At 37.6% G+C, this 26,725-nt stretch overlaps 1 protein-coding gene and 1 long non-coding RNA gene across 2 annotated transcripts; both read left to right on the forward strand.

Moving 5' to 3' along the window:
* The first annotated feature begins 5 nt into the window (after window positions 1-5).
* On the forward strand, window positions 6-16,930 carry LOC127859334 (probable acyl-CoA dehydrogenase 6). The gene is made up of 9 exons (XM_052396677.1): window positions 6-188; window positions 1,143-1,263; window positions 2,283-2,412; window positions 5,059-5,165; window positions 5,985-6,152; window positions 8,383-8,556; window positions 9,653-9,814; window positions 12,889-13,039; window positions 16,589-16,930. The coding sequence occupies exons 1-9, from the start codon at window positions 6-8 to the stop codon at window positions 16,692-16,694; spliced, it is 1,302 nt and encodes a 433-aa protein (XP_052252637.1). The 3' UTR covers window positions 16,695-16,930.
* A 524-nt stretch (window positions 16,931-17,454) lies between these two features.
* LOC127859345 (uncharacterized) lies at window positions 17,455-20,323 on the forward strand. The gene is made up of 2 exons (XR_008039320.1): window positions 17,455-18,553; window positions 18,699-20,323. It is a non-coding gene; the product is annotated as an uncharacterized LOC127859345 (long non-coding RNA).
* Window positions 20,324-26,725: the final 6,402 nt, after the last annotated feature.

Raw genomic sequence — 26,725 nt, forward strand, 5'->3', positions numbered from 1 at the left:
ACAAAATGTCGTCTTCGATGTCCGTTGTCAGAATTTCGTTCGAACATTTCATAAAACAAAGGCTACTGCCTCAGACTTTATGCAGAAGAAAATCGTCATTATCAAGTGAAAAACCTAAGCAAGACTCCCAATCAACTGACTCTTTATTTACGGAGGAACACGCACAACTTAGAGCAAGCTTGAGAAAGGTCAATATCTAGGACTTTGTTTTGACTCTGTCAGTCAGTTTTTTCTGAAGTTTAAAAGTTCTTTCTTCGCCTGAGCCAGTTCAATATGTGGACACAGAGTGAGTCCCATCACTCCTACTTAACTAACTTAATAGTCTTACGAACGTTGGGACGATTTAGAAATCAGTGACAACACTTTCCACTTGTATGATGTTATTGTTTAAAGAAAGTCTCTCAGCAAAAATCTATTTTTTTGCGGAAAGTGTCGTCCCTGATTAGCGGACAGCACTGGCTAATCTGGGAGGCCCTTTCCGCACATGCATTAAACCCCTTTTTCACAGAGCACGGCTCATATATATGACATGATGAACAGAAAGGAAAACAGCTTAGGAAGCTTTGTGCCAATATAGATACATGTATCCATTATGTTTTAGAATCATCCCAAATAATTGCATAAGGCAACATTGATTGATACAAACTGTGATCACGGCACTAAGAGCAACTGATGCACAGCCCCCTCACAACTCAAATGCCTTCATAAGTAACTCTTACATCTGTTTCGATCTCTGCGCAAATCTTATAGTTTAGAGAAAGAAATTTCAGACGTTATTCAGAAACCAAATGTAAAATGTTGCATTAAGCAGGTGGATGCACAATTGCCAAATCGGTTGTAGCTGAGGTCTCAGGCACTTTGGTGTTTGTTGAAAAACTTCTTTGTGTGACACTTATTATTTGTCTTTTTTCCATAAAAATGATTAATACATTAAACAAACAGTATAATAAATATATAATAATATAATATAATTGGTTAAAAAAAAAATTACTTTACTTCTTATTTGATGTCTATTACTTCACTTTGCCAAACAAATATGAGGGGATTTTAATAATTGTTACTAATGCAGATTATTGTTGTTAAGTATTGCTGATCCAATTATTTTTCACTAAATTAATCCTGTTAATCTTGTACTTTTGTAGATTATAGAGAAAGACATCAACCCGTTTGTGGATGAATGGGAGGCGGCCAAACAGTTTCCAGCCCATCAGGTCTTCAAGAAGCTTGGAGAGGCAGGATTCCTGGGCGTGTCCAAACCAACAGGTAACTGATTGAAGAATGCTTTTGTTTCATATCACATTGTAGGGTTAAAGGGATCTTTTCACGCTTTGGGAAATTGACAAAATTGAAAAAAGTTGTTTCAGATTCGCAAATTTTCGTTTTAGTTATGATATTTGTGAGGAAACAGTAATACTGAACATTTACCATGGTCTAATATAGCCATTATATGCATCTTTTGACGATTTGAAAACCTAAATATTATAAAGCGTTGCAACGCGAAACGATTGCATAATTTGGAGAGTTCTGTTTTTGTCGTTAAATTGTGTGAAACTACGAAGATTGCTTATATAAGGTATAAAATACGTCAAGTATGTGTACTCGGCGGAATAGCTCAGTAGGCTAAAGCGTTTTTACTTCAGGACTCTGGCAGGACTCCAGGGGTCACTGGTTCAAAACCTGCTCCGGGCAATGTTCTTTTCCTTTTTTAAATTTTATTCTTGATTTTTTACTGAAGCTTTTACGATCCAATGTTTACATTTATCAATATAAAGCATTTAATGAATAAGTTAAAAAATGCCAAAATCTGTGAAAAGGCCCCTTTAATGAGAGCAGTCATTCGTTTTTGCAGTTTTATTGATACAGCTCTTTGAATTGCAACATCTTAGACTAATTTAATTAAGTATAAGGAGCCAGTTTTTGGGATTCCACGCCATATTCTAACACATTTTTATCTGACAAAGAAAATGCTGCTTTCTTCATAAAATTACAATGTTGTATATTTATGATTGATATGAGCGGTATTACAGTACTGATCAAGCAGTAAGTGCTAAATTTAATAAATGCTTGTTATTATACTTCCACAAACAAGTTGTCACAAATAAAGTTTTAGAGGGTGTTTATTGGAATGGCTCTGTTGGTTAATTGTTCAGTCAGTCAGCATCAATTGTTCTATGTTTGTTTAGCAAACATTTGCTAACTTCTCAAAATTTGAATTGAAACATGAAATATGTCATTTCCATGAAGTGAAGATGAGCAAGAAAGTCTATGTTTATCTTGTACAGAGTATGGAGGTATGGGGCTGGACTTCAGTTACAGCATGGCCGTGGCAGAAGAGCTGGGCTATATCACCTGTGGGGGCATCCCCATGGCCATTGGAGTGCAGACTGACATGGCTACACCTGCATTAGCACAGTAAGGTACTTTTATGGCTACACCTGCATAAGCAGAGTAAGGGACTTTCATTGCTACACCTGCATTAGCAGAGTAAGGGACTTTCATGGCTACACATGTATTAGCAGAGTAAGGTACTTTCATGGATACACCTGCATTAGCAGAGTAAGGTACTTTCATGGCTACACCTGCATAAGCAGAGTAAGGTACTTTCATGGATACACCTGCATTAGCAGAGTAAGGGACTTTCATGGCTACACCTGCATTAGCAGAGTAAGGTACTTTCATGGATACACCTGCTTTAGAAGAGTAAGGTACTTTCATGGCTACACCTGCATTAGCAGAGTAAGGTACTTTCATGGCTACGCCTGCATTAGCAGAGTAAGGTGCTTTCATGGATACACCTGCATTAGCAGAGTAAGGTACTTTCACTGACATGGCTACACCTGCATTAGCAGAGTAAGGTACTTTCATGGTTACACCTGCATTCGCAGAGTAAGGGACTTTCATAGCTACACCTGCATTAGCAGAGTAAGGTACTTTCACTGACATGGCTTTACCTGCATTAACAGAGTAAGGTACTTTCACTGACATGGCTACACCTGCATTAGCAGAGTAAGGTACTTTCACTGACATGGCTACACCTGCATTAGCAGAGTAAGGTACTTTCACTGACATGGCTACACCTGCATTTGCGGAGTAAGGTACTTTCATGGCTACACCTGCATTAGCAGAGTAAGGTACTTTCATGGCTACACCTGCATTAGAAGAGTAAGTCAGTAAGGTACTTTCATTGCTACACCTGCATTAGCAGAGTAAGGTACTTTCATGGCTACACCTGCATTAGCAGAGTAAGGTACTTTCATGGTTACACCTGCATTCGCAGAGTAAGGTGCTTTCATGGATACACCTGCATTAGCAGAGTAAGGTACTTTCACTGACATGGCTACACCTGCATTAGCAGAGTAAGGTTCTTTCATGGATACACCTGCATAAGCAGAGTAAGGTACTTTCATGGCTACACCTGCATTAGCAGAGTAAAGTACTTTCATGGCTACACCTGCATTAGCAGAGTAAGGTACTTTCATGGCTACACCTGCATTAGCAAAGTAAGGTAAGGTACTTCCATGGCTACACGTGCATTAGCAGAGTAAGGTTCCTTCACTCTTGGTATAACTGTTGAGCCTCCTTGTAGGAAAACTAGAGTTAATGCATGTTCATTTAAAGCAAGTCTCTTTTATGGAAAAAAAACAGTTTAGGAAAGTGTTGTCCACCTTAATAAGAAGAGACTTCTTTTTGTAAAAAATACATTTTGAGCAGAGGTGTTGTCCCTGATTAGTCTGTTTTGACTACACAGGCTAATCTGGGACAACTCTTTACTAGTAAGCACATGCAGTGAGGCAGTTTTTACCCGAGCAAGGCTAATTTAATACATTATTTTGGTATAAAAATATTACTCTTTGATACATTCAGGCAAATGTGATGCTATTATATTTAGATTAAAAGGACATTGAAGGGTTTAAAAAAAATTGTAATGACTATGTTTTTATCATCATCATCATCAATTCCTTGACCGGTTTGGTCATTGGTCGGAAATGAGGGACGGAGATACAGAAATCCTCCTCCAGTCAGGTGAGAGTAATTCATCCATGGGAAGGCTTGTCCACTCTGTTACATTATCCATCCATTTTCCTCAAGTGTGCCCTGGAAAACAGTCTTGCACAGAGAGTCTCGTGCCTTGTGACATTTCTAAACCAAGCCAGTTTTTGTAATTTGACAGTCGCCCGTAGGGTCTCTTTTGGACCTACAAGTGTTGCAGTCATGCTCCTAACATACTCGTTGGTCTTGTGCTCTGTGTAGGAGATGCGGAGCAGTCTTTTGAGACAATTATGTTAAAATGCCTGTATACTGCGTGCTTTGTCCGCGTGAAGCGTCCAGATCTCGCAGCTGTAGAGTAGGATGGAGACTATAAGGGACTTTTAGAGTCTATACTTGGTGGGGAAGCTGATGGAACTGCTTTTCCACAATCTGCTCAGTTTGGCCATCGCTGCGGTCATGGCAATTTTTATTCAGACCTCAGCAGTACTGGTACCATCCTTGGACAGGGTTGCACCCAAGTACGTTGGCGGTGCAGTTCACCATGATCTTCAACTTCTCACCCTTACCTCCATCCCATATGCTCTTGCTCTTTCATAGAGTCTGTTGGTGAGATCTTAAAGTTTACTGCTGGTGCCACCTAAGAGGTCACTGGCATCAGCGAATCTCAAGTTGGATATGGGTCTTCCACCGATGGAGATAGAGGTTTGGATGTCAAAGAGAGTCTCCTGCATTATCTTCTCAAGAATAATGTTGAACAGGAAGGGATGGAGCAGACATTGTTGACGGAAGAAGTCCTGAAGAAGTCCAAACAAGAACAAACTGTTGACAGATTTTAACAATTTACAATTCCACCTTTTGAGTTGCCCATTCCATACATGATAAATCAGGTGCATTATTGGTTACATTGTGTTTATTTTTTAAGAAAATAGATTAACACTCCCTACCCAGAAATATAAAAACAAATAGTATGCCAGCTATGCCTAATCATCTTTTGAAATGGGGAAAAATATGTCTTTAAAATAGACCTGCTGGATTTTGTATTTTCAAAATTTTATTTTACTCACCAAGGTTTGGAAGTGACCGAGTGAAGCGTGAGTTCCTGGCCCCGTCCATCTCAGGAGACATTGTGGCCTGCTTAGGGGTCAGTGAGGTCGGATCAGGGTCAGATGTTGCCAGTAAGTGATCACTGATTAGGGGCTACTGGATAGTCTTATAATTTAAGGATGTAGGAGTTTTGTTTGGAATTTCTTTGGTATGGATGTCAAAGTCACTGATGAGTTTACAGTGGCCAAACTATTAGTGCTCGTTTACAAGTGTGAATGTGTTGCAGAGGATGCGTAACATTAACCCTTTACCACTTAGATGCGTATTTTAACGCATTTGTAGTCACTTAAAAAGTTTAATTGAAGACCTTTCTTACTAAAACCAAGTTTTAAAGGCTTAATTTCTAACCCTTAAATACTGATGAGCAGCAAACAGCATGAAACCTGAACAGACTGCGAGTTACTCGCAGGTTGTTTTGGTTTTATGCTGTTTGTACATAGCTGTTTTCACTTTGCTTCTGCGTGGGAAAGGGTTAAGACGTTTAAAAGCTTATGGGATGTCATAAATATCTTGCTTATGTTTATGAAAGGTATTTTGAAACCTTTAAAAATAGACTTAGACACATTATTCTTCATTGCCAGGTGATTTGAAACACTATTAAATCTTGGCTACTATACTTTGGTGTAAGTATGCTATATAAGCCCATGTAGACCTTGCTGTGATACAAAGTACAATATGAGCCTTACTGTGTGGAAAGGACGTACAGTATCGTCTGCACAGGCTAACCAGGGATGACACGTTCCTTTTATATTTTATTTTTTTGTTTGAAGGAAGACTCTTCTTGAGGGAAATCCAGTTTAGGCAGAAAGTGTTGCCCCTGATCAGCCTGTAGACACATGCATTTTAGCCTGGTTTTTTAGAGGGCAACTTGTACTTTTTGTTTCACTTAGGTATCCAGACAAGGGCAGAGAAGAAGGGAGGTGACTATGTCATTAACGGGGGGAAGATGTGGACAACCAATGGTCTGCAGGCTGACTGGATGTGCCTCCTGGCAAATACAGGACAGGGACCTGCGCATCGCAACAAGTCACTCATATGTCTGCCCATGAAAACGAAAGGTGGGCATTTAACTCAGTGATTTTTATAGGGTTTATTTGCGTTCAAAATGTGGGTGTTTATTTTGCCCCTATTACAACTAATACAAAATTCCCCTGCAACGTAAGCATTATTTGAAACAAACTCACAATATTGACAAGTTTTGACAAGTTTACAAAGTTTGAAGTATATTAGTATGTTTGAAGTATATTAGTATGTTCCTATCAGACCAAGTTTGGACTGTAATAACATTGAGCATTTGAAGAAAAGTATTTAATAATTATCTTTAATAACAAGGAAGAATCTAAACATACAACAATCATGTCCACCAACAAAAATGTCATCAACCCTTTGTCCTAAAATTGCACAATCTGAAATGCCCCTTTTTTCTTCCACAAAAGATAAATAATAAAAACACTATGAGTCATTGCATAGGAGGTATTATAAACAAAAATTAAGTACAGTTTTGTAATTTGATTAATAATTGGACAAGTTGTGCGTTAATAAAACCAACTTTGCCAATGTCCTGGACAATTAAGTTATTTTATGTTACAGGCATTTTTTTGGTTTGCTGGCCTAAATTCATCCCCACATTAATTACAGAATATAATAAATGCACACGTAACTTTACCTTCAAAAACAAGTTAAACGCAACTTAATGAATTTTATAGAAACGCTGATTTTTGAACATTCCTAGTTCTAAAATAAGGCTCCCAGATGTGCAATTGTTACATCTACCAAGATACCTTTGTTGAAATCCGCAAAATTTGCTATTGTTACATCCATCAGGTTAGCTTTTAGTACATCCATCATGTTGGCTATTGTAACATTCACCAGGTGTGCAATTGTTGCACCTACCATGTGTGCAATTGTTACATCCCTCAAGTTGGCTGTTGTAAAATCCAACTGGTGTGCAATTGTTGCATCTACCATGTGTGCAATTGTTACATCCATCAAGTTGGCTATTGTAACATCCACCAGGTATGCAATTGTTGCATCTACCATGTGTGCAATTGTTACATCCATCAAATTGGCTATTGTAACATCCAACTGGTGTGCAATTGTTGCATCTACCATGTGTGCAATTGTTACATCCCTCAAGTTGGCTGTTGTAAAATCCAACAGGTGTGCAATTGTTGCATCTACCATGTGTGCAATTGTTACATCCCTCAAGTTGGCTATTGTAACATCCAACTGGTGTGCAATTGTTGCATCTACCATGTGTGCAATTGTTACATCCCTCAAGTTGGCTATTGTAACATCCAACTGGTGTGCAATTGTTGCATCTACCATGTTTGCGATTGTTACATCCCTCAAGTTGGCTATTGTAACATCCAACTGGTGTGAAATTGTTGCATCCACCAGATGTGCAATTGTTACATCCCTCAAGTTGGCTATTGTAACATCCACCAGGTATGCAATTGTTGCATCTACCATGTGTGCAATTGTTACATCCATCAAGTTGGCTATTGTAACATCCACCAGGTATGCAATTGTTGCATCTACCATGTGTGCAATTGTTACATCCCTCAAGTTGGCTGTTGTAAAATCCAACTGGTGTGCAATTGTTGCATCTACCATGTGTGCAATTGTTACATCCCTCAAGTTGGCTGTTGTAAAATCCAACAGGTGTGCTATTGTAGCATCTACCATGTGTGCAGTTGTTACATCCACCAGGTCTGCAATTGTTGCATCTACCATGTTTGCAATTGTTTCATCCCTCAAGTTGGCTGTTGTAAAATTCACCAGGTGTGCAATTGTTACATCCCTCAAGTTGGCTGTTGTAAAATCCAACAGGTGAGCAATTGTTGCATCTACCATGTGTGCATTTGTTACATCCATCAAGTTTGCTATTGTAACATCCACCAGGTATGCAATTGTTGCATCTACCATATGTGCAACTGTTGCATGTACCAGGTTTTCTGTTATGAAATCCAGCAGGTTTGCTAATGTTACAACCACCAGGGGTTGCATAGTTACACCCACCACCCATGTTACACTGACATCAATTTCAATTAGAGCGGAAGAGATTTGAACTCAATTAGAACACACAGCAATCTTGCTATCAGCAGACATATCTTCTTTTTTTTTATTTATGTTTTTGTTAAAATGCTATGTCACCAATAAAATTTAACTGAATTTTATATAGCATTTACAAAGGAAATGTTTGAAAATGCGCTTACAATGTGACGTTAGTTAATATACTGCAGGCTGCCCTCTTTCAGTGTTTTACACTTTGATTACATCCACCAGGTGTGCACATCTCAAAGAAGATTGAGAAAATGGGCATGTGGAGTTCTGACACTGCCCAGGTGTTCTTTGAGGATGTGAGGGTGCCCCAGGAGTATCTGATAGGGGAGGAGGGCCAGGGGTTCACCTACCAGATGATACAGTTCCAGGCAGAGAGGATGTGGGGAGCTGCAGCCAGTGAGAACTCTTCTGAATACTAGTTATACCTCTCAGATAAGCATTTTTATGCTCCCCCAAAATTTATTTTGGGGGTAGCATATAGTCGCCGCTTCGTCTATCTGTGTGTGTGTCCGTCCGTGCACTTTTTGTCCGGGCTATTTCTCAGCAACTAATGACAGGAATTCAATGAAACTTTATGGGAAGCTTCACTACCAAGAGGAGATGTGCATATTATCAGCGGGTTCTGGTCGGATGATTTTTTACAGAGTTATGGCCCTTTGAAATTAATTTTCTATTAAAAAGAATTATTGTCCCCCCAACTACTGTGCCCTCAAGACGTTTCCTTTTATCTGAATATATAGTGCAATATTGTGACAAAAAAACACTTTGGGGAGCATCACCCGTCTCCGACGATTTCTTGTTACTTGTTGGTAGTCCCTTAGAAAATCAAATAAAATGAAAGTCTTTTCTTAATAGATCCAAGTATTTTAGGCTTCATTTTCTACCTTAAGATACTGATGAGCAGCAAACAGCAAAAAACAGAACAGCCTGTTCTGGTTTTATTATGGTTGAATTAAACATTTTATCTTGCTTCTTAGCAGGAAAGAGTTGAACTGTGCATTCTGTGTGATTCGTTCAACAAGCTTTGGAGGTCTGGTTAGCCAAATGCAGGCATCCAAAACAAAACAGTACAAGTTGAGAAAATATACATAATACATATAGCATTTCTAGCTAAGTTAGATTTAATATAAAACACGAGTTTGTTTAAATTGCAAGATAAAATCATTAAAAGTTTGTCATATTTATTATAACCTGCAGGGAGGGTATGTTTGGAAGTCAATATGTAGGTCCGTTTGTCAGTCGTTCATTTCGTCCACATAAAAGTTGTATATTTGTGGCATTAACTACCTGGGTATGTCTACATTCGTCTTCAAGCGACTTAATTACAATTAAAAAATATTTTACCACCATTAAGTAAAGATTGCAAGACATTTTATCCCTAGTGTTCCATAATCCCCTGAGATATTTTACCTTGAACATAACTGACAAAGCAGTGCAGTGGTATTAGAAACATTTGTCATAAAGCTCCTGTTTAACTCTATTATCATTTCAGCCCTGATACCCCTTCAAAACATCATCCAGGACACCATTGCCTACACACAGTCTCGAAAGGCATTTGGACAGCCAATCCTGAACAACCAGACTGTGCACTATACTCTCGCTGAGCTGGAAACAGAGGTGGAGCTACTCAGAGCTTTGTTGTATAGGACCGTTGGTGAGATGCAGTTTTCAAAATCTTTTCATAATAAATGGACGTTTGTGTGTTATTATATTCAAAGATTTCTTAATTATCCCGCGCCATAGGCGGAGGGATATTGTTTTGGGGTTGTCCAGCTGTCTGGCTGGCACTTTTGTGTCCGAATCCATAACTTTAAAGTGCTATGGCGGATTTAATTGAAAATTGGTATGAGTATATATATGGATAAGAGGATGATACACGCCAAATGGCATTGTACATCATCTGTTGATAACGGAGTTATGGCCCTTTGTATCTTGAAAAAAAGTTTTTTTAATATAAGCTTAGAGCTTTACCTCCATTAACACATGAGCCAGAGCCATGAAACTTGCCATAGTTGTTCTCAATCATCTGGGGGTGCTTCACATTTAACACCCACAATCCTAGGGGCTAAGGTCAAGGTCACACATTGAGGTCAAAGGTCACAAATTTGATGAATTATTCATTATTTAGTCATTCCTTAAATATGCATCAAGGGATTCTGTAATTACTGTCCACAATTGTACTCCATTATCTAGCTGAGTGTCAAATATAAGATCCAGGTTACTAGAGTCATGGTCAAAGTCACACACAAAGGTCAAAATCACACATTTTGATTAAATATGCCTTATTTGGTACGGATTATACCATACTAAAATGGATTCTCAAAATGCCCTGATGTTATTGTTCTCAATTATCAGGTGGTGCAAAACCTATGTGTTTTTCACCAAAGTCAATGTCACACAATGAAGGTCACACATTTGTAGAAATATTTATTATTTAGCCATTATTTTACTATGCATCAGTGGATTCTTTCTTTTAGTTCCACACCCAGCCATAAACAAAATTTATTTGGCGAGAGATATCAATTCAATGAATTTGCTTGTTAATACATTATTTCATTTAACAATATTTTGTAATTGATTATAACAAACAATAGAAATATGCAATGTTTGTGTAATAAAACTTTTGATGAGATTCTAATGCTTTAAATAACTTGATTTCCCATTTATGCAAGAAATTGTATCTGAACATAAATGAGTTGTGTTCATTAATGAGCTTGTGACAGTTACCTTCCTTATCATTTTACAGTGCCTTTCTCAGAGCCTTCGTGATTGCCTAATGAATACATTCATTTTTAGCTTGACTATTACTAGTATATATGAAACATATATAGTGGAGCTATCCTACTCACCCCGGCATCGGCGTTTCCGTAAGCGTTAGCATGAAAATGTTTAAGTTTTCGTACTACCCCAATTATGTTCATTGTCCCTTGACATATTGCTTTCATATTTTGCATACTTATTTACCATCATGACCCCAACCTATAAACAAGAGCAGACAACTGTATCAAGCATTTTGACAGAATTATGGCCCCTTTTATACTTAGAATATGCATATTATTGATAAATCTATGTTAAAGTTTGCGTACTACCCCAAATATTTCCTGTGTCCCTTGACATATTGCTTTCATATTTTGCATACTTGTTTACCATCATGACCCCAACCTACAAACAAGAGCAGACAACTGTATCAAGCATTTTGACAGAATTATTGCCCCATTTATACTAAGAATATGCATATTATTGATAAATCTATGTTAAAGTTTGCGTACTACCCAAAATATTTCCTGTGTCCCTTGACATATTGCTTTCATATTTTGCATACTTGTTTACCATCATGACCCCAACCTATAAACAAGAGCAGACAACTGTATCAAGCATTTTGACAGAATTATGGCCCCTTTTATACTTAGAATATGCATATTATTGATAAATCTATGTTAAAGTTTGCGTACTACCCCAAATATTTCCTGTGTCCCTTGACATATTGCTTTCAGATTTTGCATACTTGTTAACCATCATGACCCCAACCTACAAACAAGAGCAGACAACTGTATCAAGCATTTTGACAGAATTATTGCCCCATTTATACTAAGAATATGCATATTATTGATAAATCTATGTTAAAGTTTGCGTACTACCCCAAATATTTCCTGTGTCCCTTGACATATTGCTTTCATATTTTGCATACTTGTTAACCAACATGACCCCAACCTATAAACAAGAGCAGATAACTGTATCAAGCATTTTGACAGAAATATGGCCCCTTTTATACTTTGATAATTGAACATTTTGCTTAAATTGCCATAACTTCTTTATTTTTGATCAGATAGTATTAATACTTTGACAAAACAACACTGACCTGAATACCACAATGGATTCCACCCAAACAAAACTCCACGCCCCAACCCAGAATCCCTGCCCCCTGCCCCCCCCCCAAAAAAAAAAAATTTTTTTTTTTCCTTTTTTTTTAATTTTTAAAAGATCATCTTATAAATGACCACACCCCACATTATACCCCCCTCTCAACCCCCCTTCCCCCCCCCCCCCCAAAAAAAAAAGATATTTTTTTTTTCCTTTTTTTATTTTTGAAAGATCGTCTTATAAATTATTGAATATGAACAATTTCCCCATGATGGCTTACGTCGCGCTGTTCTCTGACAGCTCTTGTTAGCATTTGAACTGTCTGTCCATCCGTCAGTCCGTCCGAAAACTTTAACATTGGCCATAACTTGTGCAATATTGAAGTTAGCAACCTGATATTTGGCATGCATGTGTCTCTCATGGAGCTGCACATTTTGAGTGGTGAAAGGTCAAGGTCATCCTTCAAGGTCAAAAGTCAAAAAATACAATCAAAGGGAAGTAATATGCTTTAAAAGGGAGATAATTTCTTAACCTGCCAAATGATATTTTGAAATTTTATTTCAAGCGGCGCAATAGGGGACATTGTTTTCCTGACAAACACATCTCTTGTTAATATATCAACATCAAGCAATCTGAATTCAGTTTCAAGTCAATTTTGTTTAAGAATACTGAAACAACATGGCGGTTTTAATTCTTTCACAGATAAACAATTAAGTGGTATTTTTCATTATATCTTTATTATTTGATACATTAGAATAATTAAAACATTTATCAACAACATTCAATTTCAAGTATACACATAATATTAAAACTTTTCTTCCGCACCAAATCGCTTTTCCTTCCATCACATGTTATGTTGTGTTTCAGCCCTGTATGTGCAAGGCAACGATGTGACCAAGTTTGCCTCCATGTGTAAGCTGAAGGCAGGGCGCCTGGCCAGAGAGGTCACAGATCAGTGCTTGCAGTTCTGGGGAGGAATGGGCTTTACACAGGAAGTGCTCGTCAGCAGGTTTTATAGGTATATTATTGGTTATGTACCTTTTCCAGGTGTGTTTGTTTTGATTACCGGAATAAATCCCCTTCAGAAGAAACCCCCTTCCCTAAAAACGACATAGCGGAAGAAACCCCCTTTCACATTTTGCATACGCGGAAGAAACTCCCTCGCTAGTTTTACATAGGCGGAACAAACCCCCTTCGAGTTTTCAGACAGGCGGAATAAACCCCCTTCGTGTTTTCAGACAGGCGGAATAAACCCCATTCTTAAGTGTTAAGTCTTTCCCGCAGAGGCAGTAAAATCCCAACTCAAACGATTCCCCAATACATCCGTTTCAACCCGACTCTATTACTGCATGCTTGCTACTTTTCAAGTTTATTTTCATTTCCCGATAATCCCGTTTATAACATTTTTAAAGCACTTTCTGGTAAATATTAACGATAAAAGCTCTCAAAAATTTCTTTAACACAAACCTTTCCATTTTTTCTCTTGTATCAAATAAATTTCAGCACAAGTGACTATTTATAGACTTGATGAAATATTCCCTCCGAACATGCATCAATCCCCTGACTAGTTGTGTGCTTGTTACAACGCTCAATACACCCACGCTTTCTATGCTGCATAATTTTTGCGCCCTTTTTATTGAGAAAAAAGTCAACACAAAATAGAATTTACACTGCAAAAATATTTCAACATTGCGGTAACATTTACATTCGGAAGTGTGTTTCGTATTAAAAACGCGTTAACACCAACTTACGGGAGTGTGTTTCGGATTTACAGTAAAGGAATGTACCGGCCGTTTGTTCACAAGTTGTTAATGAAGTTGTTAATGATACACACTAAATATTCAATCTGTGAAACTCAAACATCGTTATCGTGATAATTGAATGAAGGTGAGAAAATCTGATTAAAGGAGTGTACTGGCCGTTTGTTCACAAGCTGTGAAGAATTAATCAAGATGGTAATAAAACGAATAATGTATGAATGGGGGAAAGAATTATTATTGAAGGATAAAATAGACAAAAATAGAATAAAAAATATATTAACATTTATTTACAAAGATCAAGCAAGCATAAACTAGAAAACATTAAACAAATTGTTGTTGCAAAAAAGGACACGCATTTATTGATAAAATAGGCATATATTTACATTTATTTACAAAGATCTCAAACAAGCATATATTAAAAAGCAATAAACAATTTGTTGTTGAAAAAAGGCACGCATTTATTACCGATAAACAGGCATATATTTACATTTATTTACAAAGATCAAATCATTCTGAAAATGAAAGTGAATTTCTGTAAATAATTACCGTGCGTTTGAATGTAACTAAATCGTCTGGAAGGGGTTTGTTCCGCTATGGAAGGGGGTTTCTTCCGCCTATGCAAAACTAGCGAGGTTTTTTTTCCGCCTACGCAAAACTAGCTAGGGGGTTTCTTCCGCGTATGCAAACTATGAAAGGGTTTTTTTTCCGCCCTGCCCTTTTTAGCGAATGGGGTTTCTTGCGGAGGGGGTTTCTTTCGTACACCGTTTGTTTTTGCTCACATAAGCGGAAAGTACTTATGTTGAGTTTTTCTGATCACGGACTGTCTGTTTTTTCCCATTGTCTGATTTTGTGTTGTTAATCATTCATTCATTTAAACATCTGCTAATAAACTGCTTGAAGATTTGCAAAACATATCACAGAAATTGTAACTAAGTGCAACATGCTCATGGTGAGCTTTTGTTATTGCATGTTGACAGCTGTGCGATGTCAGCCTTTGTCTTATGAACTCTCTCCAGGCTGCATTTTCTGGACAATCTTCATCACACATTGTTTGAACATTTTTCCCTATTATGTCTAGCCTTACTTTGAAATCGGTCATGTGGGATCAAGAACTAGATTACTAGGTCAAATTTTCAATTTAGCTTGTAAACACTTTTGAGGCCACATATATATTGTGCAATCATGAAACTTGTTCAGAAAATTTGTTCAAATGATATCTTTCAAAAAGTTCAATTTAAGTTAAAACCTTGTGAAAGCTCTAAGCTCTAAATGCCCAATCTTCAAGAAACTGAGTGAGAGCATTTGTCCCATTTATGTCAAAGATGAGTTCTAAACTAGGTCATGTGGGATGTAAAACTAGGTCACTTGGTAAAGTAAAAAAAAAGCCCAATCTAAATGAAATTTGGTGAACATTTTTTCCATGAAACTTGCTATGAACATGTGTTGTAATTATTTGTATGCTCCCCCAAAATTTATTTCGTCTGTCCGTGTGTGCGTCTGTCTGTCTGTCTGTGTTCCTGCACAATTTTTGTCCGGGCTATTTCTCAGCAACTAATAACCGGAATTCATGGGAACTTTATGGGAAGCTTCACTACCAAGAGGAGATGTGCATATTATCAGAGGGTTCTGGTCGGAAGATTTTTCACAGAGTTATGGCCCTTTGAAATTTTTTTAATTTTCCATTAACTGTACATATAGTGCAATTCTTGTTCAGGCTATTTCTCAGCAACTTATGACCGGAATTCAATGAAATTTTATGGGAAGCTTCACTACCAAGAGGAGATGTGCATATTATCAGCTGATTCTCGTCGGATGATTTTTATGCTCCCCCCAAACATTTTTGGGGGGAGCATATAGTCGCCGCTTCGTCTGTCCGTGTGTGTGTCCGTCCGTGCACAATTTTTGTCCGGGTTATTTCTCAGCAACAGAGTTATGGCAGTTTGAAATTTTCCATTAACTGTACATATAGTGCAATGCTTGTCCCCCCAACTACTAGACGTTTCCTTTTATCTGAATATAAAGTGCAATATTGTGACAAAAAAAAAACTTTGGGGAGCATCACCCGTCTCCGATGGTTTCTTGTTTAAATTAGATATGGTTCCTGTCTATTAGAAAATCATGGTCAACATGAGGTGAGGCAGTTTTCCTTATGTGGCTATGGTAAAATTGTCTGGAACAGTCTCAGTGACAATTTCAACCCACTCATGGTGTAATATTTTTTTCATTAAACTTGGCTGCCAGGTGTTAGGGAAGTATTCCTTGTAAGTCTATTGTGTGAACACTACCTGCTCAGAACAGTTGAGTTCCATAGGGGTCTCAGGTGAGTGCCTCAGGACCTCTGGTCCTCTGGTTATGTTGTTTTGATTTTTGACTGATTTAAGTAATGTGTACAATATTTCATCCCCAGAATTTGAACATTATACATTTTATTCAATAAATTATAATTCAGCTATGTGTTAATTAAGAGCTTGTTTGTCCGTTGACCTCCTCCCATGCTTGTTTTTTTTGTTGAATGGAAGTTGTGAAGAGATAAAAAGCAACACATAATTAGCACATACATATTTGAATTTCTTTGGATTTCTTGACATTTTCTGTGTGTTTAATTACATGTATTCTAGTGTATCTAAAAGTAAGTGTATTTAGCATTAAAATAATTGATTATTGCAATTAGTTTTGAATGTGTGAAATGAGTGTTCTATTAAAATATTGCTAATAACACAACAATATTGTAGTTGTATGACTATTTTTGTGTTGTGTTAAGATTACCCCAAACATTAAAAAAAAATACATTTTATGATATATTACAGAGATTTCCGCTTAATTTCTATTGGCGGTGGTGCAGATGAAGTGATGCTGTCAATCATTTGTAAATACATGAACACTTTACCAAAACCACAACCACTAAAGAAATAGAAGCTTCTAGCTACCAGTTTGCTGCCCTGCAAATCTATGTTCAGTTATTGTATATTTACCTCATGAAAATTTGTGGAGACTGTGATTTTATGCCCCCAAAGGTGGGCATATAGTGATCGCACTGTCTGTCTGTCTGTCTGTCTGTCTGTCTGTCTGTCTGTCTGTCTGTCTGTCTGTCTGTCTGTCTGTCTGTCTGTCTGTCTGTCTGTCTGTCTGTCTGTCTGTCTGTCTGTCTGTCTGGTCTGTCTGTCTGTCTGTCTGTCTGTCTGTCTGTCTGTCTGTCTGTCTGTCTGTCTGTCTGTCTGTCTGTCTGTCTGTCTGTCTGTCTGTCTGTCTGTCTGTCTGTCTGTCTGTCTGTCTGTCTGTCTGTCTGTCTGTCTGTCTGTCTGTCTGTCTGTCTGTCTGTCTGTCTGTCTGTCTGTCTGTCGTCTGTCTGTCTGTCTGTCTGTCTGTCTGTCTGTCTGTCTGTCTGTCTGTCTGTCTGTCTGTCTGTCTGTCTGTCGTCTGTCTGTCTGTCTGTCTGTCTGTCTGTCTGTCTGTCTGTCTGTCTGTCTGTCTGTCTGTCTGTCTGTCTGTCTGTCTGTCTGTCTGTCTGTCTGTCTGTCTGTCTGTCTGTCTGTCTGTCTGTCTGTCTGTCTGTCTGTCTTCTGTCTGTCTGTCTGTCTGTCTGTCTGTCTGTCTGTCTGTCTGTCTGTCTGTCTGTCTTGTCTGTCTGTCCGTCCGTCCGTCCGTCCGTCCGTCCGTCCGTCCGTCCGTCCGTCCGTCCGTCCGTCCGTCCGTCTGTCTGTCCGTCACACTTTTGCGTTTAGGTTTCGAAAAATGCTCATAACTTCTATGTCACTTTAGATGTAACCTTCATATTTGGTAAGCATGTGTATATGGACAAGATCTTTCCATACGCACACACATTTTGACCCCTTTGACCTTGACCTTGAACTTAGGGTCCGCGCTTAGATTTCGCAATCTGCGTTTAGGTTTCGAAAGGCGTTTTTCGGGTAGCTCTTGTTTCATTTACTTGTGTATTGTTGATTGTTTTTAGTATATTTATTACAAAATTATGATTGTCTAACAAACTATATTTATGTTGAATTTTCCACCAATAGTTTCAACTCCTCACCAAATATTGTGAAAGTATTAATCTCATTATTCACTCTCCATTCTCCATTGAAAGCGTGATTTTGACAAACGATGATTGGATAGTTTTGTAAATTAACTTTTAATGTATGTGCACATCTTGAAGCTATAGTTGTGATGATGTGTTGAGTTAAAATAAGTCCAATCGATTGCTTCCACTCTTTGCATTCCAAGAGTACTTTGATTACATCTTGTTGAATGATTCAACCGAATAAAAATATATATCAAGGGGATTCCATGACAAGGATTTTTACAGAGATTATTTTGTTTTGTTTTTATCATTATGCCCCCCTTCGAAGAAGAGGGGGTATATTGCTTTGCTCATGTCGGTCTGTCGGTCGGTCTGTTGGTCGGTTGGTCTGTCGGTCTGTCCACCAGGTGGTTGTCAGACGATAACTCAAGAACGCTTGGGCCTAGGATCATGAAACTTCATAGGTACATTGATCATGACTCGCAGATGACCCCTATTGATTTTGAGGTCACTAGGTCGAAGGTCAAGGTCACGGTGACCAGAAATAGTAAAATGGTTTTTGAATGATAACTCAAGAACGCAGATGCCTAGGATCATGAAACTTCATGGGTAGATTAATCATGACTTGCAGATGACCCCTATTGATTTTGAGGTCACTAGGTCAAAGGTCAAGGTCACGGTGACCTGAAATAGTAAAATGGTTTCTGGATGATAACTCAAGAACGCATACGCCTAGGATCATGAAACTTCATAGGTAGATTGATCATGACTCGCAGATGACCCCTATTGATTTTGAGGTCACTAGGTCAAAGGTCAAGGTCACGGTGACCCGAAATAGTAAAATGGTTTTCGGATGATAACTCAAGAACGCATACGCCTAGGATCATGAAAGTTCATAGGTAGATTGATAATGACTTGCAGATGACCCCTATTGATTTTGAGGTCACAAGGTCAAAGATCAAGGTCACGGTGACCCTAAATAGTAAAATGATTTTCGGATGATAACTCAAGAACGGTTTTGCCTAGGATCATGACACTTCATAGGTACATTGATAGTGACTCGCAGATGACCCCTATTGATTTTCAGGTCACTAGGTCAAAGGTCAAGGTGACAAAAATCGTATTCACACAATGGCTGCCACTACAACGGACAGCCCATATGGGGGGCATGCATGTTTTACAAACAGCCCTTGTTCCTTTTTTATTTACAATAAATCAGATGTATGATGAAAGATTTGCAAAAATGTTGTCATTTATTAATATTATGAAAAGTGTATGTTTTGTGCATTTTCTGCATTATTTTTCATTAATTAATGAAGTAGTAAAGTTAATTGTATTTGTATGTTCAAGAGCGACAGAAATTGCATATTTGCATAACACTAAATTCAAAAATACCAATTTAGTAAATAAAACAATGTGGGTAAAAAATCAATTGTTTTGTTATTCGAAAAGCACCCACATGCTGGCAAAAAGATTTTTCAATACTATTTTCAATATTGTAGATGTATGATTGCCTGAAAAACAAACACATGTTTGCTCACCTGAGCACAATGTGCTCATGGTGAGCTTTTGTGACCACCTTTTGTCTGTCCTTCATAGTGTGTTGTGCAACGTCAACATTTGCCTTGTTAAACACTCTAGATGCCACATTTATTTGTCCCAATGATATCTTCGACAAGTTCAAAAATAGTTATAGATGGTTGAAAAACATGGCCGCCAGAGGGCCGTGCATTTTTCCTTATATGGCTTTAGTAAAAACTTTTTAACACTAAAAGTAAAAGTAAAAAGTGCAACCTTCATGAAACTTGGTCAGAATATTTGTTTTAATGATATCTTGGATAAGCTCAAAAATGGTTCCCGTCTGTTGAAAAACATGGCTTCCAGGGGGCGGGGAATTTATCCTCGTATGGCTAAGCATAACCTTGTTAGCTCTCAAAAAGTTACATTTATAGTTCACTGTTTATGAAACTTGGTCAGAACATTTGTTATACTGATATCTTGTGCTGCACAGAACAGGTCAGTTCCTTTGTATCTCAGGTGAACAAATTGGGGCCTTTCAGGCTCTCTTTTTACTTTTATGTTACATACTGAAAGTATTACTGAATGTGGGGCCAAGTACTGAAAAAAAACTGAATGGGATAAGATAATATCGAGTTCTCAATAAAATCTCTATTTACAAAAGAACAAAGGTGTAATGCTTCATTCTGGCAAAATTCGTTTGCTGTCTTATATTCATTTTTGCTTCTTCCTGTTGTAAATTCTGAGTTTGTTTACAAATTCAGAGATTGATTACAAAAACTGTTCTCCCCACCAAATGTGTAAAGCATCCGGTTGTGTTGTTATATTACTTCAAAATGCAACTAAAACAAGTTATATTATTTTAAAATGCAACTAACACAATGCAAACAAGCTCGTTTATGTTCCTTTTTACTGTATGTTTTTGTGTAATTGTAATGTATTAGACTTTGGGACATTAGTTTTTGCACACTTTGGTTTTTATGTTGCATTAAAGATAATGTTAGTACACATATTTGTTTTGTCTTCCCACGTGAAATTAAGTATAACATATTTGTCAAGAATACACTATGCAATGAAGCATGTTATTATGCCATGGACGGGAGGCAGACAGTCTGTGCATTGTCAATCAGCCACTCAATCACTGTTGATCCTTCATTCGGAACTTAATTGTTTCTGCTCTCTAACTAAACCAGTTAAAATTGGATAATCCCCAAACTTTCTGAAAATGTATATACATGTAGACATAAAATGGAGGGGAGTTCTTAATAATCAGCCAAATCCTATCATGCATTTTGGAGCTATGGGGACCAAGGCACAAGACTCATAGCTCTTACTTCCCTATTTTTAGAGCTATTGCCTTGTGTTAATCTTTTCATTTTTATGCCCCCAGTAGGGTGGCATATAGCAGTTGAACCTCCATCAGTCAGTCTTTCCGTCTGTCTAAAAACTTGAACATCGGCCATAACTTTTTCATATTGAAGATAGCAACTTGATATTTGGCATGCATGTGTATCTCATGGACCTGCACATTTTGAGTGGTGAAAGGTCAAGGTCATCCTTCAAGGTCAAATATATGGCGACTATCTGTCTGTCCGAAAACTTTAACATTGGCCATAACTTTTTCAATATTGAAGATAGCAACTTGATATTTGGCATGCATGTGTATCTCATGGAGCTGCACATTTTGTGGTGAAAGGTCAAGGTCATCCTTCAAGGTCAAATGTCAAATATATGGCTTCAAAGCGGCATGTAGAGGGGCATTGTGTTTCTGACAAACACATCTCTTGTTTTAAATAATAAATTTACATACTGACTGCCCACTAAACAATCATGTGGGTGACATTAGGGAGTGGCAACCATGCACGATGGACACATTTCTTGTTTAACATGTCCTGTATGTAATTCTTCCAATTGCAAAGAAAAAATTAACGTTAAGATACCAGTTTCTGTTCATTTCAAATTACCAACAATCATATGGTTATCAAAAGGCCAGTTTCTTGTCATAAAGTACCAAGAATTGTATGGCCCTTAAAAGGGCAGATTTTGTTCTTAACAATTTTAGTACCCAGAAAATATGAACATAAGGGGCAGTTTTTAGCCAGACTATTCACGAAATAGTCCAAGCCATGCTACTTGCCCAAATGTCGCGTGAATGTATTGCTCTGGTTAATGTCAAAATGCAACATTTAATCAAAGCGCTGAAGGCACTGAAGTTGTTCGCGATTGCATAATTTAAGAAGCTACTCATTCTTCCAAATTAATCGCAAGTTTGAAATGAACACACGCCATTCAAATTTATAAAGAGTGTGTCATAACGCACGGGTCGAGATTTGCACATGCAACATTTAATCAAAGCGCTGAAGGCACTGAAGTTGTTCGCGATTGCATAATTTAAGAAGCTACTCATTCTTCCAAATTAATCGCAAGTTTGAAATGAACACACGCCATTCAAATTTATAAAGAGTGTGTCATAACGCACGGGTCGAGATTTGTGTGCACTTTTTATCATCCTATTTATTTTATAGAGATAACTTAGGCAAAATAACAACAACATGGCCCTTTTTCGACGTTCTAAAAGCAAAGAAAGTATGATGAAAATGGTAATGAGAACTGAATATAAAGACAATTTGCAATCACTATCATATTAAATGAATATTGTTTGAATATTGAATACCGATCTCACTAAGAATATAATTTCATGATGAAAATTCCCTGTACAAAACTTTTGATTTTTGACACCATATACAAATTCAAAATACATGTATACAATAAGATAATTGAGGAAAATAAATAAAAAATAAATCTGCAATACTTTTCACTCACGAATTAGGTATTCATAAAGACAGCCCTGTTGACTCGTACTTTGTTGTTTATGCATTACTTGTTACCCTAGCAGTTCACACGGTGTCAACAACTCTGACCTAAACATAGGTAAAGAGCACTAATGCGCTTTTTCGGCGTAGCTGTTTTACCCAGCTTTTCACCTTAAATGACTTTTACATAACGCCAGAAGACAAGCGGGAACAAATTCGAATATTTCATAGACTGATTCGAGATAAAACCTCTGAACATTGGCTACATCACCGTGTCTGTGCTCAGCGCAAAGGATGTAGCACTGTTCAGCGTAAGGAATTCCGGACTACTCTCTGTATGTTCAAACGACACAAATTGTGGCCCAGTTACAATTACGCGTTAAAACCCATCTCGCAGAATTTCAGGGTCAGTACTCGTTCACTAATTCGTCCCGGGAATATTATAATTGACTCAATAAACACAGATTTGCTTTCAAGATGAGAAAACAAACATTACCGAAATAGTATAGTGTAACGATAAGAGGAAAATCGTTTAATTATCCAACCACAATGTTTGCCGTACTCGGTCAGCACGTCTGGAATCGTTCCTGAATGCCTTGATAGGCTGCCCTTATTTACAAGCTTGATTTTTTGAATCCAATTATGTATCGAAAAGCATTGTTCTAAAATGTGCCATTTACATTCGCAATTAGATTTTTTATGACCCTCGTCATGCGAAAATGGGTCTTATTCCATATGCGCCCATCATATATATAGCCGATTCAGCCTGCGCATCTCTCAGTCTGGTCAGGAGATACATAATGAGACCAAAGCACATTGAGTGATTTTATAGCGAACAGCATCGCCTCTGACCAGACTGCGCAAATGCACATGTTGGGTTTAAGCAGGTATGTGTATTAGTGTTAATACACATACCTGGTTTAAGATACGCTGGCCGAAACGCATAAGACCAATTTTCGCATGACGCGGCTATGAAAGTGTGATTTAAATGTGTCGAAAGAAAACTGTGTTTAAATCAAATATTAACATACGATATATTTCCATAGTGAAGAAATATACTCATAATAAGGCATGTGAGGACACATATAATGTGCACTCCCGTTGTATAATTTTTATCTACTTACAATAATTTGTGGTTTGACAATGATAACACACATTTCATGCGGTGAATATGCGACTTACAAGTGAAAAGAAAACACAATAGTTAAACTTTTGTTTTCAGTTTATTTATTTAGAAACGTAAATTGCAAAGTTTATTTCAAAGTCAGCATTTACGCCGACTACCTTTTTAAAAGATATTTCTTGTTATATTTATTTGTTTTTTTAATATTCGGTTTTATCGATTATAAAGCATTGTTGAGGTTGTCTATAGTATACCTTTTGTAATTTGTGAACCCGTGTTCAACGTTTGATAAATTGAGAACTGTGAATATAAACAAGCTTAACCTTCTACTATTGCGTTGTTAGCACCCTTAAATACAAAAGATCGCCGCTATCTGTTGAGAACAAAAAAACGTTTCCCAGAAATATCAAATTTAACCCTGCTGTAGAAGCATGAACGAGATTACGAAACAGATAATTCTTGTTATATTTAATTGTTTTTTATTTTCGGTTTAAGCGATTATTAAGCATTTTTGTTATTGTCTATCGTATCCCTGAAGTTATTGTTGAACTCATGTTCAACGTTTAATAAATTGTGAATATAAACAAGCGTAACCTTATACTATTGCGTTGTTTTCCCGAATCTATGTATAGCCTCATATTATAAATGATCTGTACTACGTCATAAAGACGCAGCAGATAGTGGACTATTTTAATCATTCATAAATAATTTCTTCCGCGACACGTATACTACAAACATTGTTTATTTATTATTTTCTATGAAAGCTCCGTTTAAAAATATTCCATTTAACACGATATTCACATAATGTTTCCATTTGTGAATGAATAAAGTTGGAGAACTCAAACCTCTTGCATAAATTATACAGCTCTTTCTCGCGCGGATAGGCAGGTGTGGCGGGTAGTAGGCTTTCTTAGATAAGCCGAACTGACTTGAAATTTTCGGTAACAACGTTAGCTGTTCGCTACGCGAACAACTAAAAATGGTACTGTTTTTACAAATGGTATGAAATTGAAACTTTACTCTTCGTTTTGGGTCATCGTGTGAGGTCACTGACCTATTTCCAAAACTCTGACCTGCATTCAAGAAGTTTGCCTTTTTTGTATTTTGAAAAAAAAAGGATTATACCCCCTTCTGTAAAAGTCCAGTAAAGGTTTGCGTGGGTGTAAATTGAAATTCAGCTTAAAGTTGTGTATGCATCTTTAGTACTTTCCTCTGTAAGTACTAAAGATATTCATTATATTCAATTGAAACTTCACACCTCTTTTGGATAATCATGTAGGGTCACTAGATCTGACCTACAAATTCAATCATTGAGCCTAGTTATGCCCCTTACTATGCTCCTCAAAAGTAAGCCTGATTTTGTCTGGCTCTAAAACAAATGTCCACGTTCATTGATTGTTTCAGTCCTAAACTGATTATCTGGCTTTGATTGAACAGGATATGCAGCAACCCTATATGATACACATACCCAGTATGCATCGTTGTCAGTTTATTCGGGTCTAATGATTGTTCATGCGCTTTCTTGACTCCACTTTCATTATTAACAAGTCATTTTCTAATGATTTTGTGTTTCCATGTAAGATATAAGGAACTTATGACCCGTATTTGATGAAACTTTATGTGCACTATATTTTTATGATGGTCATTCGCAAATTTTCATTCTGCGTGGTTAATTATTTAGTAAGCTCTTTGATTAAAAAAATATTACCACACCGGATCTCGGACACTAATGCTTGATTGGTCATTGTCGGTTCGGGTACTACTTAAATGTACTCCGGGTACTCTTTAGTATACTTAAATGTACCCTGGGTATGGAAATATACTAAAATGTAACCGGGAATTCTAACGCTAAATTGGTCGTTGTCCGTTGTTTTTTTTTTAAATAATTATGTTCATATATATGTAATTATTCTGTAAAATGGCCTGTATATTATCGAATATCCCACTCAAAAAATGCATGTTGAGGCTGGTTTTGTTTAAAGAGAATTGTGTTTCGAATTATACAGCGCTTGTACGACATCGGACTTTTGCCGGGAATAAAATTCGGGTACGGTATACTGGCCGGGTACGTGTTAGTATATTTTCCGTACCCGGAGTACATTTAAGTATACTTAAGTAGTACCCGAGCCGACAATGACCAGTCGAGCCTCTTATGATGAAACTTGATATTCAGCCTCCCTATGGAGTGTATATGGAAACACTGTCATGTCATTTCGGTCCAATGATTTTCCAGGTAAAACCTGCCCTTTAATTATGTACCGGTGAATGCCATTTACTCATGTATTTGTCGGTTCTCGCGGGATCCCAGAATTAATCACTTGAGGCTGCATTATGTGAGGACCTGGACTATGTACTAGTACTCCGTACTATTTAACTTAACACGAACGTTTTGACGAATTTTGAATTATTGCTTTTCCAGCTATTTTGTTGTAACTGAAAGATTTTCAATTTTGTGTTTTCTTGTATTGTTGGAGGCCGGGGTACATCCGCGGAACCTCGGCTAATAAGTATGGTGACCACCAACCAAACTGAATTACGTCCAGGAAATGTGATTCAACCCAGGTCGCCCAAGGAAGAAGCTCGTGTAACAACCACTGCGCTTACTGGACTGCCGTTGTCATAACACGTTAATGGTATCACTTTAGTATGTATGGTCGAGACGCAGGAACGCGTAATAAATGAAGGATAGTTGTTAAATAACATGCATACAGCAAGAAAGGTGCGTCCATGGAATTCAAAACATTTCAAAATATAGTATGCAAACTGCGTCATGGTTGGGATATCAACATGTTTAGTCAACAAAGCATGGCTTGCAAATATCGTTTTGACTTTTAAATCATGGTTTAGAAAACGAACTATTGAAACAATCAGCCTTGTTCTGAGAAAACTGGGCTTAATGCATGTGCGTAAAGTGTCGTCCCAGATTAGCCTGTGCAGTCCGCACAGGCTAATCAATGACGACACTTTACGCCTTTATGGTATTTTAAGTTTCAAGGAAGTCCCTCCTTACCGAAAATCAAGTATAGGCGGAAAGTGTCGTCCCTGATGAGCCTGTGTGGACTGCACTGGCTTATCTGGCACGACACTTTACGTACATGTATTATGCCCAGTTTTCTCAGAACACGACTCCAATAAATGCAAATGAGTGCCCATGTAGATAATCTGTCTCGTTTATTTGTTTACCAAATACTATGAAATTGAGTCGCGTTCTGAGAAAACTGGGCATAATGCATATGCGTGAAGTGTCGTCCCAGATTAGCCTGTGCAGTCCGCACAGGCCAATCAGAGACGACACTTTCCGCTTTGATGACAAGTTTCGTTCAAATGAAGTCTCTTCTTAGCAAAAGTCAAATTTCGGTGGAAAGTGTCGTCCCTGATTAGCCTGTGCGGACTGCACAGGCTAATCTGGGACGACACTTCACGCATATGCATTATGCCCAGTTTTCTCAAAACGCGTCTCAATTTATCCATC

This window comes from Dreissena polymorpha, chromosome 15, assembly GCF_020536995.1.
Source record: "Dreissena polymorpha isolate Duluth1 chromosome 15, UMN_Dpol_1.0, whole genome shotgun sequence".
In the NCBI taxonomy this organism is placed as follows: Eukaryota; Metazoa; Mollusca; class Bivalvia; order Myida; family Dreissenidae; genus Dreissena; species Dreissena polymorpha.

Coding starts and splice junctions, on each gene's coding strand:
- LOC127859334 (XM_052396677.1), top strand. CDS start 6: ATGTCGTCTTCGATGTCCGTTGTCAGAATTTCGTTCGAACATTTCATA. Junction 1,264..2,282: donor GGGCGTGTCCAAACCAACAG/GTAACTGATTGA, acceptor TATCTTGTACAG/AGTATGGAGGTATGGGGCTG. Junction 6,153..8,382: donor TCTGCCCATGAAAACGAAAG/GTGGGCATTTAA, acceptor TACATCCACCAG/GTGTGCACATCTCAAAGAAG.